Raw genomic sequence first — 17,373 nt, forward strand, 5'->3', positions numbered from 1 at the left:
TAAACCTGCAAGACACAGACTTATCTCTCACTCCCTATCACCCCATCTTCCTGCCTAGGCATCAATGTTAGCATACATATAGGCCAGGCAGAGTAATGGACCTGACTTCTGCTTTGCAGATCTAAGAACACAATTATGTCTGGCTCTAAATTGTTTACTTTAATACATAATGCTAATGCTGTAACTTTTTTTTTTTTTTTTTTTTTTTTTTTTTTTTTTTTTTTTTGTGGGGCCGGGAAGTATACCCAGCAATTATAAAATCTAGCATATAAAGGCTATAAAGGAATGGACAATTACACCACCCTGTCTTTGTGTTGTCAAACTGGGCTATTTCCCTAATATTTCCTAGCCTTATAGAAAACATTTCCTATAATAATCTGCTCATATCATAAATGCTCAGAATAACATTAACATTAAAAAACCCTGACTGTAAAGGGCAAATGTAATGGTTATAGAAGAGGTGAGCAGGTAACCTCAGAACTACAAGTCCCCTTTTTTCTACCACCACAGGTAGCAGCAGTACAGCTTCTATAGACTCTCCGGTCTACCAACATGTCATAACCCTGACCTTAGAAGGTCAATTTCACGGCTGAAAAAGTAACTTAGCCTCTATGGCTCATTTCATCCTTCAGCCTCCTGTTGTGATTACTGACAACTTAGCCAATGTATTTATTTATTTTTATTTCTTTTCTGCACCAAAACACAGAGATACAGGCACATAATATAATGGTCATATCCATAAAAAGGCTGCAGTGGGTGGCCCTACACAAATAGAATCCAGAAGTCTTTGTGCTTATTTCTTTTACAAAGATACAGAAAAATTCCCTGCGACTTCCCATGACTGTAAAAGCGTCCAAATGGAAATATTCCCATGCCCTATACAAAAAACCTGGTAATTTTAACTTTACCCCATTGCCTCTTCCCCTTGAGATATTAACTTTACCCTCTCATCTTTCCTGAGAGATAAGAATGATCAGAAGGGTAGTCAGCCCAGAGTCTGGCAGCCAAATGAAATTAAGTGAGTTCCATGAATGAGGCTGTCTTACTGTAAACAGAAATCCTATCAACTCCAGCACCTCTGCCAAGCATTTAATCCATAAAACCCTACACAACACAGCTGTGTTTCAGGAGGTGGGGGAGTTAAGGGGAGGAGAGAACAGTTTATTTTAGGGCATTTTTTTGTTTGTTTCCTTTTCAGTTTTCTGAGGCAAGTACCTGCCTACTTCACACTGTCTTAAAACATTAATAAGCTGCGTCAATGTTGGTGATGATGGTAATGTCACATTCAAGTAAGTAATATAAAAGAAATGACTGTGGATGAGCTATTATTCATAGGTGAGGGAAAACTGGATCCAAGTATGGATGACAGAACTCACTTAAACTTGGCAGGATGATTTCCCAACACAAGGAATTCAACCCAGGAGGGAAGACTAGAGAATGGAAGAACGGAGAAAAAGTGCATACTGGGAATTAGTCTGAGAATGCCATGATGCCCTTAGATGTTAACAGCAGTCTGATGATGGCCTGGACTGAATTCAAACTGGTGACCTAAAGCAGCAAGAATCTGTATCTAACTAGTAATCCCCTGATCCAGGGTACTTCAGTGCTTTTAATCACAAAAGAAACATTACAGTCTCAGAAGAGATTTCACTGGAAGGTAGCATGCTAGATACCAAGAAAAATTTAAAAGCTTATGAAAAAAAAAGGCAGCTTCTCCCACCAAGTGCTCCTCTTTTAACTTTATCAAGGCAAAAAATTAGGGGGAGAAACCCCAAACAAGATAACCTTTCTAATAATTCTTGAATATTTTTCCCCACTCTTGTTGGATAGATATGAATGGATGACATTTTTTCAGTTTCACTTAATGATTTAATTTTTATTTGTCAGTTGTCTTTCTTTAAAATTCTAAAATTTTAAAAGACACTTACACAGAAAGAAAAGGCAGGAAGGACAGGAGAAGGAGGAGAAAGAGACGGAGAAGGGAGAAAGGGAAAAAAGGGGAAACGGGAAAAATGGAAAAAATGGGGAAAGGGAAAACGACTGAGTAGTTTCAGTACAAGGTGTGAAATGTAATTATGTGCATTAAAAACATAACAACAGTGTTGCCAACACTGTCAGCGCTCATTTTAATGGAAGGTTCACAACACAGCCTTAGTGCTTACTAACTTAGAGCAAACTTGTAACAAGGAAAGTAAAACTGGCTATTTCTCTGAAATGAGAGAAGTTGCATTATTACTGATAACAATGAAGTGTCACAGCATGCACTTTTTACTTGAGAAACTATTAACTGATTACTAATTGATTAGTAAACTATGAAAGCATGGTATGCTTTTACTGTAGATACTAGTTACAAAATATGACTACATGATCTTATTGACTAGTATGGTATGAACATCTCCAAAACCTTAAGAAACTATATGCCTGAGGTTAAATTCTTTCAAGAGCAGAAAAATTTTAAAAAATATTTTAAATTCACCATCTTTGCCACATTATTCTCCTTATTTAGTGAGATTATCTAAGTAGCATACAATCATCTATCAACAGCAGGGTGACTTAATGCAAGGTGAGTTTTTAAAAACCTCTTTTTGAATGAGTTAGTAGCATTACTTTTCAATGCCAGAAACACTAGACTTTGCTATGGACTATATGCCAACATTTTTGGTTTTAATTTATTTTCATTTGAGTTTCATCAGTAAAGAGGAAGAAAACCTTGAAATGGTAACATTCATTTTATTTTCCCTCTATTCACTGACTGAAAAAAAATAATTATAAAAGGGTATGCTTAAATATTTGGCCAAAGAATAGTTCCTTAAGGGCAGTTATTTCTTTATGTAACCTTTATGTCAGCCTGGAAAAAAAAATTCTATACAACTTAAAATGCTGGAAAAAAATGGGATTTGTAGTTCAAGGGTTGCTGATACAACCTAAATCACACACACCTTAACTACAGCTTTTCAAATGGTGCTGCTGAAATAGCACATCTCATTCTTTCTTTTTCACTGAGAGGATGCTTCAATCATTAAAGTATTCGTGCCCTCTGTATGCTTGGGAGTGGTCTGTCCATATGTTATTAATAAACCATGGTAAGGTGCAGCAGCAGACCAACTATTCATATTAATGAATGTCTCATGAATATTCAGCTATACGTTGACACTTACCTCAGAGAACCAAGGGAACCAAAATCTGGACCCCTATTCTTGCAGTTAAACCTCCTGATGCTGTAATTTATTTTGAATAATAGTAAATAAATTCGTAACACTGTTGTTCCTCTAACAGTGTGAATGGGGAACTGCTATCAGCTTTATTAAATTAAACCAAAACCCCCACAACAATGAAAACACATAGTAGCTTTAAGTCTTTATTTTAACTGGAACTACATTACTTATAATTTAACATTCACACAGATTTTGTGCTAAAATAACAGTTGCAACCGATGACTATATCGTGTCCTGAAACCAAGCCTGTCTATCTGGTAGTTACATTCCCCTTCTAGTCAAACATGATACAGCATGGATTGGCAACTGCATGCGTTATAAACACATATGAATATATCAAAACACTCTGACGACTGTTTTCCCTCCTACTCAATAGCTTTTTCAGTCTCCTCTTGACTTCTATTTCTTATTTTTCTGTATTTGAAATTGAAATCTCTTGACCATATTCTAGCAACACCACACAAAACATCATTGATGTAGAAGACTTTACATGGGATTTATCAGAGGATTGTTTGCCTGAATTATTTGTAATTTTATTCTTTCTCAATTTTTTTTTTTTTTTATTTAAAGAACTGCTCTTCCATGGAAAAGATGTGAATGCCCACTAGATATCGTTTAAGGGCCATCACACACTTTTTTAGAACTCTTTCAATTCTGTACATCCTCTAAAAGTTAGAAGGGAGTACCTTGACATGTAATAACAGGCACCTGGGAAGCCAACAGAAGCAGTTGGAGCACATGTTTTAATAAGCAGCTCTTAAAAATTCAATAACATGAGTGGTAATTGGGAACAGAGACATAAGTTATCTGAGCAAATTAAGAAATATACTTTGCTTTTCAGTGTGTTATATGCAAAATTATTTGTAAGACTACACTAGATATGCATTTGAAAAAGCAGATTTTTACATATTCAGTCAAATTATCTCAGAATATATAGAGCATTAACTGTGTTTTACTTTTGGATAAAATTAATGTCAGCTTTCTGTCCTTAAATCTGAGTCAATGGGGAAATAAAATACAGTTAGCCCTGAAATAGTTACGGTAATTCAATCCCTGCACTCTTCTTATTTTCTTGATGACAAAGAACAACTCCCAACTGGCAAGGCCACCTGAACTGATTACTCCTCCATCCACACCCACGGACTAGGAAAATGAGCCAATGATCATTAACCTTAATTTCTTCTTACATAAAACTCAGCTTTTTTTTTTTTTTTTTTTTAAAGGTTTGCTTCTCTCAAAATTCCCTTAAGATTAGAAAGAGGGGAGAAAAAAAGAAAAAAAAAAAAGAGGGAAAAGTCATAACTGAACTGAAGAGAACGTAGTGGTTTTTTTTTTTCTTCTGTTACACAGCTGGCTTATTATAACTTCACAGCACTCAGATAAAGGGATTTTGAGGCACTATCATCCCTCTTGATAGCAACTTCATTCCCTCCCTAGTCTCTCTCTCTCTTTCTCCAAGCAATAAGGTAAATGCTAATGTGTGGGTTTTCTGGGCTTTTTTTTTTTTTTTCAGATTTTTAGTTTTTTTCCCTGGAGATATTCCTTGGTAAAGACAGTTGGCAAAAACAAAGATGGGTCTGGACAGCAGGAATGCAGGTGTGGCCCAATGTCAGGACTAAAGAGCCAAGCACAACTGGGTGGGATATTTCCAGTGCAACAACTTCAAAATACAGTAGAGGATGCATCACCCCTCCTGGTCATCCACATTTTGTTACTGCCAAGTAGAAAATAATTTGATTCAAGCTGTGTGGGACTAGCTCCCACTGACATTACATCACTTTCTAATGGACAAGACACTCAGTTGGACCATCTGAAGAATACATGTATATATGTATATATATATATATATATATACACACACACATACTAATACATAAAATAATAGAATTATCATGCTGTAGAAATAATGTACACAAATGTGTACTGAAAACAGATACTCTATTATCTTATAAAGTATCTGGACAAAGCTAACTAGATCTTAATCAACATTTTCAAAAGAATTATATGTCTGTGAAATTAAGAACTTATCAATTCAATGAAGTATGCTCAGCTGTATCCCCTGCTGAAGTTACATTTTTCCTGCAAATAATTAAAAAATATTCATAAAGCTAAATAGAAGAAAAACCTAAAAGGTTTTGATTTTTTTATTAGGATTACTTAACTAAGAAGCAAAGAAATGTTCAAAGAACATAACAAAAGTGTGATTGTATTACCTTCAAATACATTACAACAAGCTGTTTGTCGCCTACCAAATATATATAGCAGGGCTTCTTTGGAGATCAGGAGGCAGACAGTAACTTTGATCACGCAGACATTCCTCATTATTTCAGACCTCAAATCAAGTAGCAACAGTCAGGGGAAGAAAGGGGTGAGAGGCATGGGGCTGCTGGGGAGGAGAAAGGAAGCAGACTGCAATTTTGTCCTGGATTCAGCATCCTAATTTAAGCAAAAACAGGCAGTTGGCGTCTCTGTGCCTCCCTGCAGCCCCCTCCCCTTCCCCATGCTTTCCAGTCTCCTGGTTCACTAAAAATGACAAGCACATTTCTCGGCTCTGCTTTTTTATCAAGCTGACAAAGGTCAACAATACTAGCCAGAAGAGTGTTGAAGTATTCAGTGCCACAGGTCATCCTAATAGATACTGGAGGGACTCATTGCAACACCACTGTAAGCCAAGACAGCATGATTTTTAAGAGGCAGCACTTTGCACGTTCACAGTCTGGTTAATTTAACACAACAGTGGCCTCTTGTTTGCAAAACAGCACTGGCAGATTTCAGAGGTGGTATCTTTGTGTGGGTGACAGTAAGGTGACTGAATTCAGGCATGTTAACAGATGCACCTTTTTATGCTCTGTTAAACCATGTCACAGACTACAGCCCCTAAGTGCATTTCTTTATTTATGCTGCAGCCAGCTGAGCTAATTATCAGAGACAAACCTGGTTCTACTTCTACAAAGTCCAGTGGCTGTGAACATGTACAAAGTGGCTGGGAGGGAAAATGGAATGGGGGGATTGGGAAAGTATGAAAGTACTTTCTAAAGCACATAGAATTGAAGCCTTCATCTAATTAGTGCTACGAAGGTGGACGGAGCTGTGTGAGCAACTCGATGATATAATATTTGTTTCAAATTAATTGTATTCCTGCAACGATTTTTTTTTTCCTTTCATCAGTTATGTTTAGATACAAATAGCTATAAAATAAACATCAGTAAAACAAAAAACCCTTTCCAACACTCACAAAATACTGGAAGATGCTACCTCAGGAAAAAAAAAGTAAACAAAAGAGCTTATTACATCTCACCTACAATTCTCATCTGTTTCATCTTTTGTGGGCACAGCAACACCCACCTAAAGCTCTCCTTTCATAAAATACTTCATTACAAGCATTTGCCACTGTTGTATTTTATCAGTAGAAGTAGCTACCTCCTTTCAAAAAATATAAAATTCTTAGCCCATTTGTCTGTGTTTTTTTTACTGAAATGAGTGTTTCTTGTTCGCATGACTACATCCTATACTATGGTTTTCATTTAAAAAGTTCATGATACTCCACAGAAAAGATGAGGAAACGAATTTGGTGGTGACATTTTCTTTTTCTCTTTACTCCATATAACTAAGTGACCTTAACTAAGAAATTAAATAATTTGTCATATGAGCAACATTCTTTTGTCTGTTTGGCTTTTTTTTTTTTTTTTTAAATGTGGGGTGTTGGGGTTGTTTGTTTGTTTTTTGGGGGGTTGTTTTGGGGGTTTTGTTTGTTTGTTTGTTTTGTTTTGTTTTATTACAGCATACAATTTAGCTAATAAGTGGTTGGGGCCAATCTTTAACAAGTCACATATTTCCATTGTCCCTTCACCCCCTGCTTATGCTTTTACCACATCCTAACAAAAACATGACCAGAACTGGTGAAAAACATACGGTTCCAACTAATGAATCACATACTTTCCCGCAAGTGCAGTAAGTACTACCAGCTGTGACAGTCTTGCTTTGGCAGTGGAACCAGTGCAGAACAAGGCCGACACATCTGAAACCAGCTGTACTGAAAAACCACAAGCAATTTAAGTCCGTCTGCCTTCTCAGGGGCTTCTTTGTCTCTGTCTGTGTCTCTGCTCTGTCCCTGAAAGTTGCCAGCCATGTTGTTTTGACAGAGTTCAGAGTTTCAGAAGTTTCAAGGGGAGGGGGAAAAATCCGCTGATTCAGGAAACTTCGTTTCAAGAAAATGATAAGAAGGTCTTTGTCAAACCGGCCGAGTCAGGAAATTTAAAGAGACAGAGCATGCATCTACCCATCTGCTCTGCTTGTACAACGGCTTAAAGCACAGAAAAAGACACATATATACCTAAAACATGCAATGTCCACAAATTCATGTTTGTACCCAAAAGCACAGAATTCTCCATACAAATGTAGAGTGATATTGGGAAGAATGCCGCTTGAGATCTTGAAATTTTATCAGATTAAATCTGGGAAGGTCACAAAACTCACAAATTACTTAATTAATCTCTAATTGCATACACACTCCAACAGGAAAACCAGTAAAAGCTATACCCCACCACACTAACTTATGCGCTGTAAATGCCACATACTTTACTGAATACTTTCCAGCAGTGTTTCAGAGATTTTTACAAGTTCTGACAGGGACAAATTTTTTATTCTTCTTTGACAAAACCCAGGTAAGAAAATTAACATAAACCTAACATACCTGACTGAGAGAGGTTGGAGAAAAAGTTAACCAATGTTAAAAACAAAAAATTGCAATTGGCTTAGAGCAGCTTTCCTTTACATAAGAAGTAGAAATGCTGTGAAATGCAAGTCTGGTGTTCCTAGCTCAGGATTAAAAGCAAGTACTGAACATCACATTGAGAAAGCCTTTTTCTCCCCTATCACTTTCAACAAAATCCCAATTCATGTTTCCATCCCCGCAGAAATGCATGATATAAATCCTAATATTTTTTAAAATTTCAAGTGCCTCGTGGAGGACTGGTATTTCCTCATCTTGCAGCTCATATAAATATGCTTTTTAGGGAGTATCAGTACAAATAAAGGGTGAAATTTTTTGCAGGAATAGATTTTGCATTAATGACAATTTTTTCAGATTTTTTTTTAAAAATTAGATTTAAGTAATTGTCTTGTGATGGATTTTTGAGAATACTGAAATCAGTATATCATGTATCTATCACACCATTTCCCAGCAAACGGAGACATTCTCGCCTTCAATATGTATTGGGTAGCAAAGGCCAAAACCCACAGCAGTCTGTCTATCTGTAGTGACTGGTTTTTGTAGGGAGCCTACACGTGCACACAAGCACTGTAAACAAGTTTTGCAGCTTTCAGGCTTTTGTTTCACACTGGAGATGGTCACATTTCCCCCAAGCAGTAAAGCCATTAAGTGAGCTATTTAGAAACTCCCTATCAAGAGCAAAAATCACTTCAATGCAGCATGACATTATATATTTTGTGTACACATACTTTGTAGGAAAACTGTTTTAAGTACAGTTTAACATACAAATACATAGACTGTGATATCTCTCTATGCAATACACCTGTGATGTCATGATGTCATAAGAGTAATGCATGCACTGCAAGTCAAACTATACACAGCTGCTTCAGTAATCAGGAAGGTAAAGAACCAAAAAGAATTTCAACTCACAGTACTTAGAAGTGACCAAAAATTATTCAAGTCAGCTTTGACGTAACAAATAGCTTCATGATTTTAAGAACTGTTCAGATTGTTCATTCCTAGATGAGCCGTGTATTCAACAAGGAAGCATGAACATACACCATTTTCAGAGGGTAAACAAATCTCTTTCATGGCGTTTGTATTTGCCCTTTTCGGATCTAGGTATATCATCTTGTGATCTATTTGTAGTCAAGATTCCTATACCAAACATAATCCTGATGCTGTACTTAACAGCTGCAGCTCTCACCAGCAGTGGAATGGGGAAGAGTGATCAAGAGATTCTGAAATTCATTTCCATTTTCTTCTTCTTGATAAGATGATAGACTGAAGACAAGTCAGACATATGCCCTTCAAAGAGCACTGGATGTTTTGGTATACTAATGGGTGTATTTGGGTGGGATAGGTATAGCAAGTTATAAAAATAATTCTTTAAGGTATCTTATGTATTAGCCTAACATCAGCTGTGCAACAGCAGTAATCAATTGTACCTCCTTTTAGTAAACATAAGCTAAAAGGAAATAACAAACTTGAGTTCATTACACACTTAAAAATCACTTTTAACTCTAGGGCAGAAGATGGTTTTGTTTTAATGATTTACTGGTTTACCTCAAATTAAAACTAATAAAATATATTTCCTCTTAAAATGAAAAAGGTCTTCAGCAGGTCTTTGGAGAGTCCAAAGAAGAATAGTCATAACAATAATAAGCTGTTATCACTGAATTAGTTCTACTATTTGCATTACTTTCTAATTCAAGCATTATTTTTCTCTGAGTATAAAAATGACACTCATCCATTTTGCAAAATTCAAAAGAAAAGAAAATCAGTCAAGCAGCAAAGAAAGACCTGGGAGAGGATGATTAGAGATATCCAGCCTCAACGTAATAAGACACCATGCACCTTTTGCACAATTTTGTACAATTATACTGCTGGTTTTAAATCCCTACTACAGTTTATTACAATTAGAACTGACTAAACATATGATTCACCTTTAGTTAATATTTTTACTTCTATTTTTTTCTGAAATTTTTATTTAATGAAAATTAAAATTAAAGTATTCCAAAAATTACAGTACAGTGTGCAGTACCCTATATGTCAGCTCACCTCACTATAATTTCCTGCAAAGAGCAAAAGGTATTCATGCAACTTCCCTGAAAAAAAAATTGAATCTGTTTGTCCTACTTCAATTAATGGTTCCTTATCAACTCACTTTTTTACATCCAGATACTTTAAAAAAATTACAGGAGAGGAATTTCTGAGAAGAATTAAACTGAAGAACCAAATCTTTTCTCAACAAAAAGTTTTGAACCATTAATCCAAGCAACTATGATTCAAATACAATGTCATGTGACTTAGCCACTTGCAAAATTCATCCTGTTATTTCCAGAGTTTGTCAGACTGTTCAAAGTGAAAACCACAGGTTTTTTTTTTTTCCCGGCAATGGCATGATTTATATAAATTACAAATCATTAATGCACTTTTTACAATCTGAAAGAAAGGAATGAACTTATGGTACAATTTACCATAGCCAGGTATAATCAACAGCAGTTATTATACAAATGTGATAGCTGCTTTTGCTACTTAGATAATATTTAATACAAGAAAATCATATTTTTTCTAAGAAAAATAATGATAATCATTGTAGATTTGAAAACAACAGTATTATTCATTGCTTCTCTGAGGGGCAGATTTATATCGAAATCACCAACAAATCTACCTTCAGGTCTACCTTGAGTTTCTTTGGAAATAATTATCCTTCTCTCCCAGAGGAATAACTATCCAAGGCAGTTGAGGATGCTTTGAGGCTATGTCTTCTTCAACATTATCCAGACACACAGTGCTCTGGACACGTTAGCAAGGCAACAGAATGGGCAGCTCAAGATGAGGCATGTAAACAGCAGCAACAGAATGCTATGAAACTACAATTTCAATTTTTTTTTTAATGTTCCAATGTATATACTTTGATTGCTCATTCACTGTTACATTAAAAAAAAAAAAAAAAAAAAAAAAGCAAACCCAAAAAAATCCAAACCAAACAAAAAAACCCCACCCGAAACAAAACAAAAAACCCCACAAAGATATTTCTTCCTAACTATATATGTGTAACTACAAGTCTTCAGGAAGAAATACATGCTTTTGCCCATGAACACAACTAGATAACATATATACGCCATTAGTTTTGGGAGGTGGGGTTGTTTTTGGTTTAGTTTGTTTGGAGGTTTGATATTTTTTAAAACTGGGTCATTTGGGGTTTTCTGAAATCATAGACTAATTTAGATTGAAGGGAAACTCTGAAGGTTCTGTGGTCCAAGTCTGTCCTAAAAGCTGGGATACTTTTCAGTAGCTCATTCCATGTGTTTTCTGCTTGAGTTTTCCTAGAAATTATTTTGTTATGGTTTTGCTTTTTTCTTAATTTTAAAATTTTACCAATACTGGATTTTTTTACTTAATTTTTTTAAGAATTAAATCTACTATAAAAAAATAAACATGGGGTTTGAAAAACTTGTACATAAAGAGATGGCACAGGCAGAATCAGAGGCCAGGAGCTTGCAGTTAAATCCATCAAATTCTGTTATCTAACCAGTGTTTCTGTTGCATTTTAAACAGATTTAATCTTCAAATTAGTCCTGCTGCTCAGCAAGCTAATCCTGTGTACTCCTTTCCAAGTAAAGAATGAACATACAAAACATTGTGTGGGCTAATACTAAAATTTTTATCACCTCAGAAGGGAATATTTACTCCCATCCATGTTGTGTTCTTGTACAGTTTTTAACTGAAGTTAGAATTTTCCCATATATTGCCCAGAACTCTCTCCCAAAAGTATATATAAAAATCTTCTGTACTTTCCTAATTTCTTGCCAATTAGAATGTTTAGAATGTTTAAAAAAGTATACCTTGGCCTCAGAGAAGCCCTTCCAGTTTTTCTTTATGATCACCACTATTAGGTACCTCATTATAATTCTGAGTAAATGACTTTCACCATGTTTTTACTTCTAACCAAAAATCTTATTCCACCTTTTCAAATGGAAGAGTAAAATATTTGAGTGCCTGTGCATAGAAGGTTTAAGAGATATTTTATATTTTAGATCAGTGTCATTGGTGGTTTATTACAAATCAGTTTCTTTCACTTCCTGTCTAAGCTCCAAAATCATCTTATTCAAAGCAGGCATCGCTGCAGATGTGAGTTGTGCTAGTATGTAATGGGGACAGCAAAGGAATATTTTCCTGAAATATCTGACCAGCCCTAATAATACCCACAATTTACTTAACACAGTCTACATAAACAGTTATGCTGGATTTAGCTCATGTTTAGCACCACTTGATAAAAACTATTACCAATGTGGTTTACATAAATTACATGTAGTCTGCTCCATATGGAAACCATATTTTAGCAGCAACCAGTGTTTAATAATAAACACTCTGCCCTGCTCTCACACAGGCAGGCTCTTTCTTGCCTCTCTCTGGCTGTGCAATTCCTGTGATTTAATAAGATACTTACCTCATGAAACAAGCAATTTAAATATTCACACTGCAGTTAAAAAAGGATTAATTTTATCCCATGCCATATTGGTAACAAGATGACTGGCCTCTTTGGAATTTAGTGCACTAAATTATTCTCATCATCAAAGTTTTTTCAAATGTATCCTGATAGCAACAATTCACTACATGAACATCATTATTTATCTAAGTTATTAATGACTTTTAATTGTTTATGATAAGTCACTTTACTTCAGCTCCTAACATACAAAATTAACTAACCAACAGGTCGTAAAGAAATGCAATCACAAAATGGTCCAATATTTTCTCATGATTTTGTGTACTTCTGTAACATTACAGTATTGTCTAAAAATTATGGCACCTTCTAGATTTCATTAGATATGATATAAGGTATACATTAAGTAGAAAACATGGAGGACTGATACTAATGGTAGGCATAAGTGCCTTCTTGTAGATTTCAAGCTTAGATTTCCCTGCTAAGCTAAGGGCAAAAGAGATAATTTTTCTATCAGGTCTGTAAAATTTTAGGCTGGAATTCTAATCCTTTTGAAGTTCATGGCAATTTAATTCTTTTGCTGTGCCCAGATTTAACTCTCAAGTTTATAAAGTGTTTAATATATCAGTTAGCAAGAAGAAAAAGAAATTTCTAACAAAAGCACTTCCAGAAAAAGAAAAGCTATTACAGCAAAACCAGGCCTATCCCATTCCTCTGTTCTTTATTTAAATCTTTAAGATATAAGAAAAAAGCTTAAAGATTTTACCTTAATAAGCTAGTCAGAGAACTCTAATGAAAACCATGAACTCAGAAAAACAAATCTAAAAAGGAAATTAAAAAATAAATGCTATTATAAGGTAGTGCTTACCAACTTAGATGAAATCTTCTTAGAAAATCAGAATGAATTTAAAAGAAAATTACACCACTGTTAAAGTTTTAAACTTAGTCTGTGTATAAATACCTACATCATAATTCCTACCTATGACATAATTCCACACAACTCAGAAAGCTTGTATTAAGGATACAATTTTTCATAGTTCGCATACAATGTAAACTTCCAAACATCTGGTGAACTTCAAGGCAAAGCTTTCCATGTCCTCAGAGAGTTATCAGTTGGACTATAATGTTATCAGCTTTCGCACACTTCTCAGTGAGATGCAATCTACTTGCCTGAGAACATGAGGGAGAGCCAGGAATTCCTGTTCCAATTCCAAATTTGTGCACTCTCTAAGATTTCTGGTAAGTCAAGAATTCCCAGCTGCCTCACTTCCACAGTCTCTAGAAATGGGGATATTTTAATGCCTGCTTTTCTGATCAACAAGGATTAATTATTGCATTACTGACCACTATATAAATACTTATACAAAATTATTTTATGGGCTTACTTCACACTCCCTGAACACAGACACTTCAATATGAAGGGGAAAGTCTTGAAGTATAAAGGACAGACAACGCTGACATGATCAACACCACTCCTAGGTGCAGATAGGGCGATGCTGTTTATGGAAACAAACCAGACTCTCAGTTGTTAAAACACTACAGTAGTACCTTAGTAGCTTATAATACCATAGCTCAGAGACAACAGTCCTCTCCAGCCCAACTGATTAATCAGAAGCAGAATTCCAGTTAAATCAGAGTGAACAGTTACCTGCCATCAGGTGCACAGGAACACTTTGATGTGTTCTCCAAAGTTGGAGACAACCAGAGTTGTTCGGCCACCTCCTGAAGACTGAACTGTTAGAAAAATCTAATGAGCTTCTAGAGAATACCTGGTGGCTGTAGAATCCAGGTGCTACTCAAAACCTGCCTTCTGACATAACTTATCTATCAAAGACCAACAGCTTTCCCATAGGCTGTGTCGTCAGCCTCATGTTTCAAGGGCAATTAAGTAATCTGCACTCCAATAAGTCAGAAAGGAGTTGGTAAATACCAACAGCAGCATTTATTGTGAAAAATATAGGGAGGAATGGCAAGAAAAGTGCTGACAGCTTGAAGACAATGAAATTACTCTTTAAGGGCACTTTTCACAATTTCTTATAGAAGAATATGTGGTTTTAAATGAGAATTTTCATGAACAGGATAAAGCATTATATCAACAAATTACAATTAAACAGCATGCATCACTCAAAGCTTGAAAATGCTGCAAAGACAAATACAGTATTATAGATTGAGAATTCAAGGCATACCAAGTGGAAATAGGAAGTAATTAACCAAAATCCCATTAAGAAAGTTCAAGTTTCATAGATTCAGAAAACTCAGAAATCAGTGAGAGAGAACAGCCAGAAAACAAATGGCACTACTCATTCTTATAGATTCTTTTACTAGACAAATTTATTTTATACACAGGTGATGAAAAGACATATAAACAGCATCGCAATAGGTTTATGATTCTAATATAACAGGTAGAAAATGCTCTTCACACTATATAAAGATCTACAAGGTATCTCTAGCTAAAGCTAAACTGCTCTAGATTCTTTGGTTCAGTAAATGAAATCACACACCCTTGAAATTTCTAAGAATTTCTCATACAAAACTTCACAAATTTTCAGTTTCTGTTTTACTTATGCTTTGAATCCAACCATTCATAATATGCTGAGATTATTGATATAGAGATAAAAGTACACAGAAAGCATAGGCAGGTTACATGGACAGTTTGGGCAAATGTCTCAAAAACTATTTAGTGTTCCAGATAAAAACCTCATGACTGATTCTGTTTCATAAAATCAGATGTAATCACTGGTAGTGTTTACTTATTTTCAATTAGCAATCTGAATTCTTGGAGAACCTTGCAAGTTTCTATTCACAGAGAATACATATCTAATATCAATAAACAGTCATATTTTTCCTTGTGTAGCAATCACAAAATTCTGAATAAAATCATGTGTTGTTTTCATAGATAATTATGTACAGTTTGGGTCAGATCTATTTAACACAAGAAAAACTGCCAGACCTCTCACTGTTATTGTGCAAGTCTTCTACTACTGGCATAAAATTTAAGTATGTTCATATTTTTCTAACTTCTAATTTCAGTGTTCTGCTACTAATTACTAATGTCAAAACCAGAACAAAAGCTCACTGCTTGGCTCATTGACTTCTGCACACAGATGTCAAACACACAGAGTTCATTAATGATTTCAAGGTGATGAAAACCAAAGAGATGGCCAAAACTGTGCTGTTGATTATTGATTCTTTTCAGATTAGCATGTTCATGACTGGAGAAAGTATAGTTAAAACAGAAATCTTAATTTTGCATGCATTCCAATTCATTTTACATTTACATATGGTATAAAGGAAAAATCGAGGACAGTCTAGAATAGTCAGAGATGTAAAAAGCCATGAATATAAGCCTATTTTGATGAATAGCATGTCATCAAGTGGTTACTATAAAACAGAGTATAGTACTCAAGATAGAAATAATGTGTCTTGTATATTTTATCTGCTGAAGCAGAAGACATAGACATCTACCTACTTCTGTCTGAAATAGCTAATTTGGTCAGTTTTTAAAAATTGTGGCAAAGGGTCAACAGTTAGTAGTTATCTATGTGAGAGATGTAAAACAAGCATAGGAGATAATTTAAAATGTGCATAAACATTTACTGAACATTACAGAGTGAGAAACTATAATGATGATCTCCCTTTTTAGTCAGCACAATGGTTTGTTACATTAGAAAACTGTATTTTAAGAAAATGTCAAACCTGCAGATTTAAGTCTATTCTAACTCTAGTACTTAGTCACTCTACTGTAACACAACTCTTTCAAGTAAATAAAATAGTAATTATTATGTTCCAATTTCTACATGCTCATTAAAATATGGATAGGAAATGGGGTAAATGTTTAGCTGTTTTATGAATTTCTGAATTGCACTGTTTTTGCAGAAGCTGAGATTAGTTGTTAGAGTAACAGAAATTTGAAAATCTTTACATGAATTCAACCCATAAGAGCTGAGATTTGACAAACCATCAGAGGCTTTCACCCTTGCTTCTACAGGAATTTTTTCAGTCTCTCCTAGCCAATTTTGTAAACTTACATTCACATGTGCTGCTATGAAGTGTTTTCTCCTCATATTATATAATGCAGAAGTTCTACAGAAACAGCACAGGAAAGCAGATGCATGCTGATGTCAAACTCACAATTAAAATGGGGTGGGATAGTTTTCATATCCAGCACCCTTCAGTTCCACCAATCTGTGGCAGTACATGAAAGGAGATCAGGTAAATCACTTACAGATGTATGAGGCTGTTCCCTTTACAGTACCTCCTAAAATTATTCTGTCCAACACTGAACAGTCTAATCCTCAAAAGCAAAGAAGCATTAGAAAGTATCTAGAATTAATTGTACCCTGTATTACTCTGGAAGGAGTGTGGGACCTCAGAAGGTGGTTACCTAAACTAAGTCCCATGTGTGCTACGAAGGCCATTTTCTGAAATTCTCCATATTACTTTCCTGATTCACATTCCCTGACCTACTTTTTACTTGACTAGAGTAAAGCTACTGCAGCTATATTCCCACATACTACACAAAGTCCACTGGCAGACAGCAGCCATTTTCTGATCTTGCTTTGTTTTTTCCCCATATTATTTGTTGATATTCCCAGGATTAAGAGATTTATTCACAGGTGTCACTACAGGAACTTGGGAGTCACAAGCACCACAACATCTGCAATCCCATTTTATCTGTGATAAATCCAAAGTCAGTTGGTAACTTCTGTGTTTCAGCTAGGCTGCCTGGTTACTATAAATTATAACCATGTCCAGCACCTCCAGGTAGGATCAACCCCATTCTATATGCATTCACAGATGGCTTTTAGAACAATTTATCTCTCAGGCAAGCTTTCAAAAACTACTGCGTGACTCATACACAGTTACTCTGACTTTTCAGGAAGGGTCAGTAGCACAGGTGGTCTATTCACGTGCACTAATCCCAACAGGTCCCACAGGCACTGTCCTTCCTCACTTTGCAGAGGCTGTCTGCTCAGTGCGTGTGCAGTAGGCCTAGC

At 35.4% G+C, this 17,373-nt stretch overlaps 1 protein-coding gene across 7 annotated transcripts in view; it reads right to left on the reverse strand.

Annotated features, from left to right (window-relative positions):
* BNC2 (basonuclin zinc finger protein 2) overlaps nucleotides 1-17,373 on the reverse strand; it is a 333,664-nt gene that overhangs the window by 154,905 nt on the left and 161,386 nt on the right. Inside the window, exon 1 of one of the 7 annotated variants that reach the window (XM_083883385.1) lies at nucleotides 5,429-5,698. The exons of the other annotated variants lie outside the window; for them this stretch is intronic. Coding sequence (XP_083739511.1) covers nucleotides 5,429-5,440 — 12 coding nt within the window. The 5' untranslated portion in view covers nucleotides 5,441-5,698. Of the gene's footprint in view, nucleotides 1-5,428; nucleotides 5,699-17,373 lie in introns of those variants that run through there. 7 annotated transcript variants of the gene reach the window in all.

Source organism: Zosterops lateralis (genome assembly GCF_965231275.1).
Source record: "Zosterops lateralis genome assembly, chromosome: Z".
NCBI lineage: Eukaryota > Metazoa > Chordata > Aves > Passeriformes > Zosteropidae > Zosterops > Zosterops lateralis.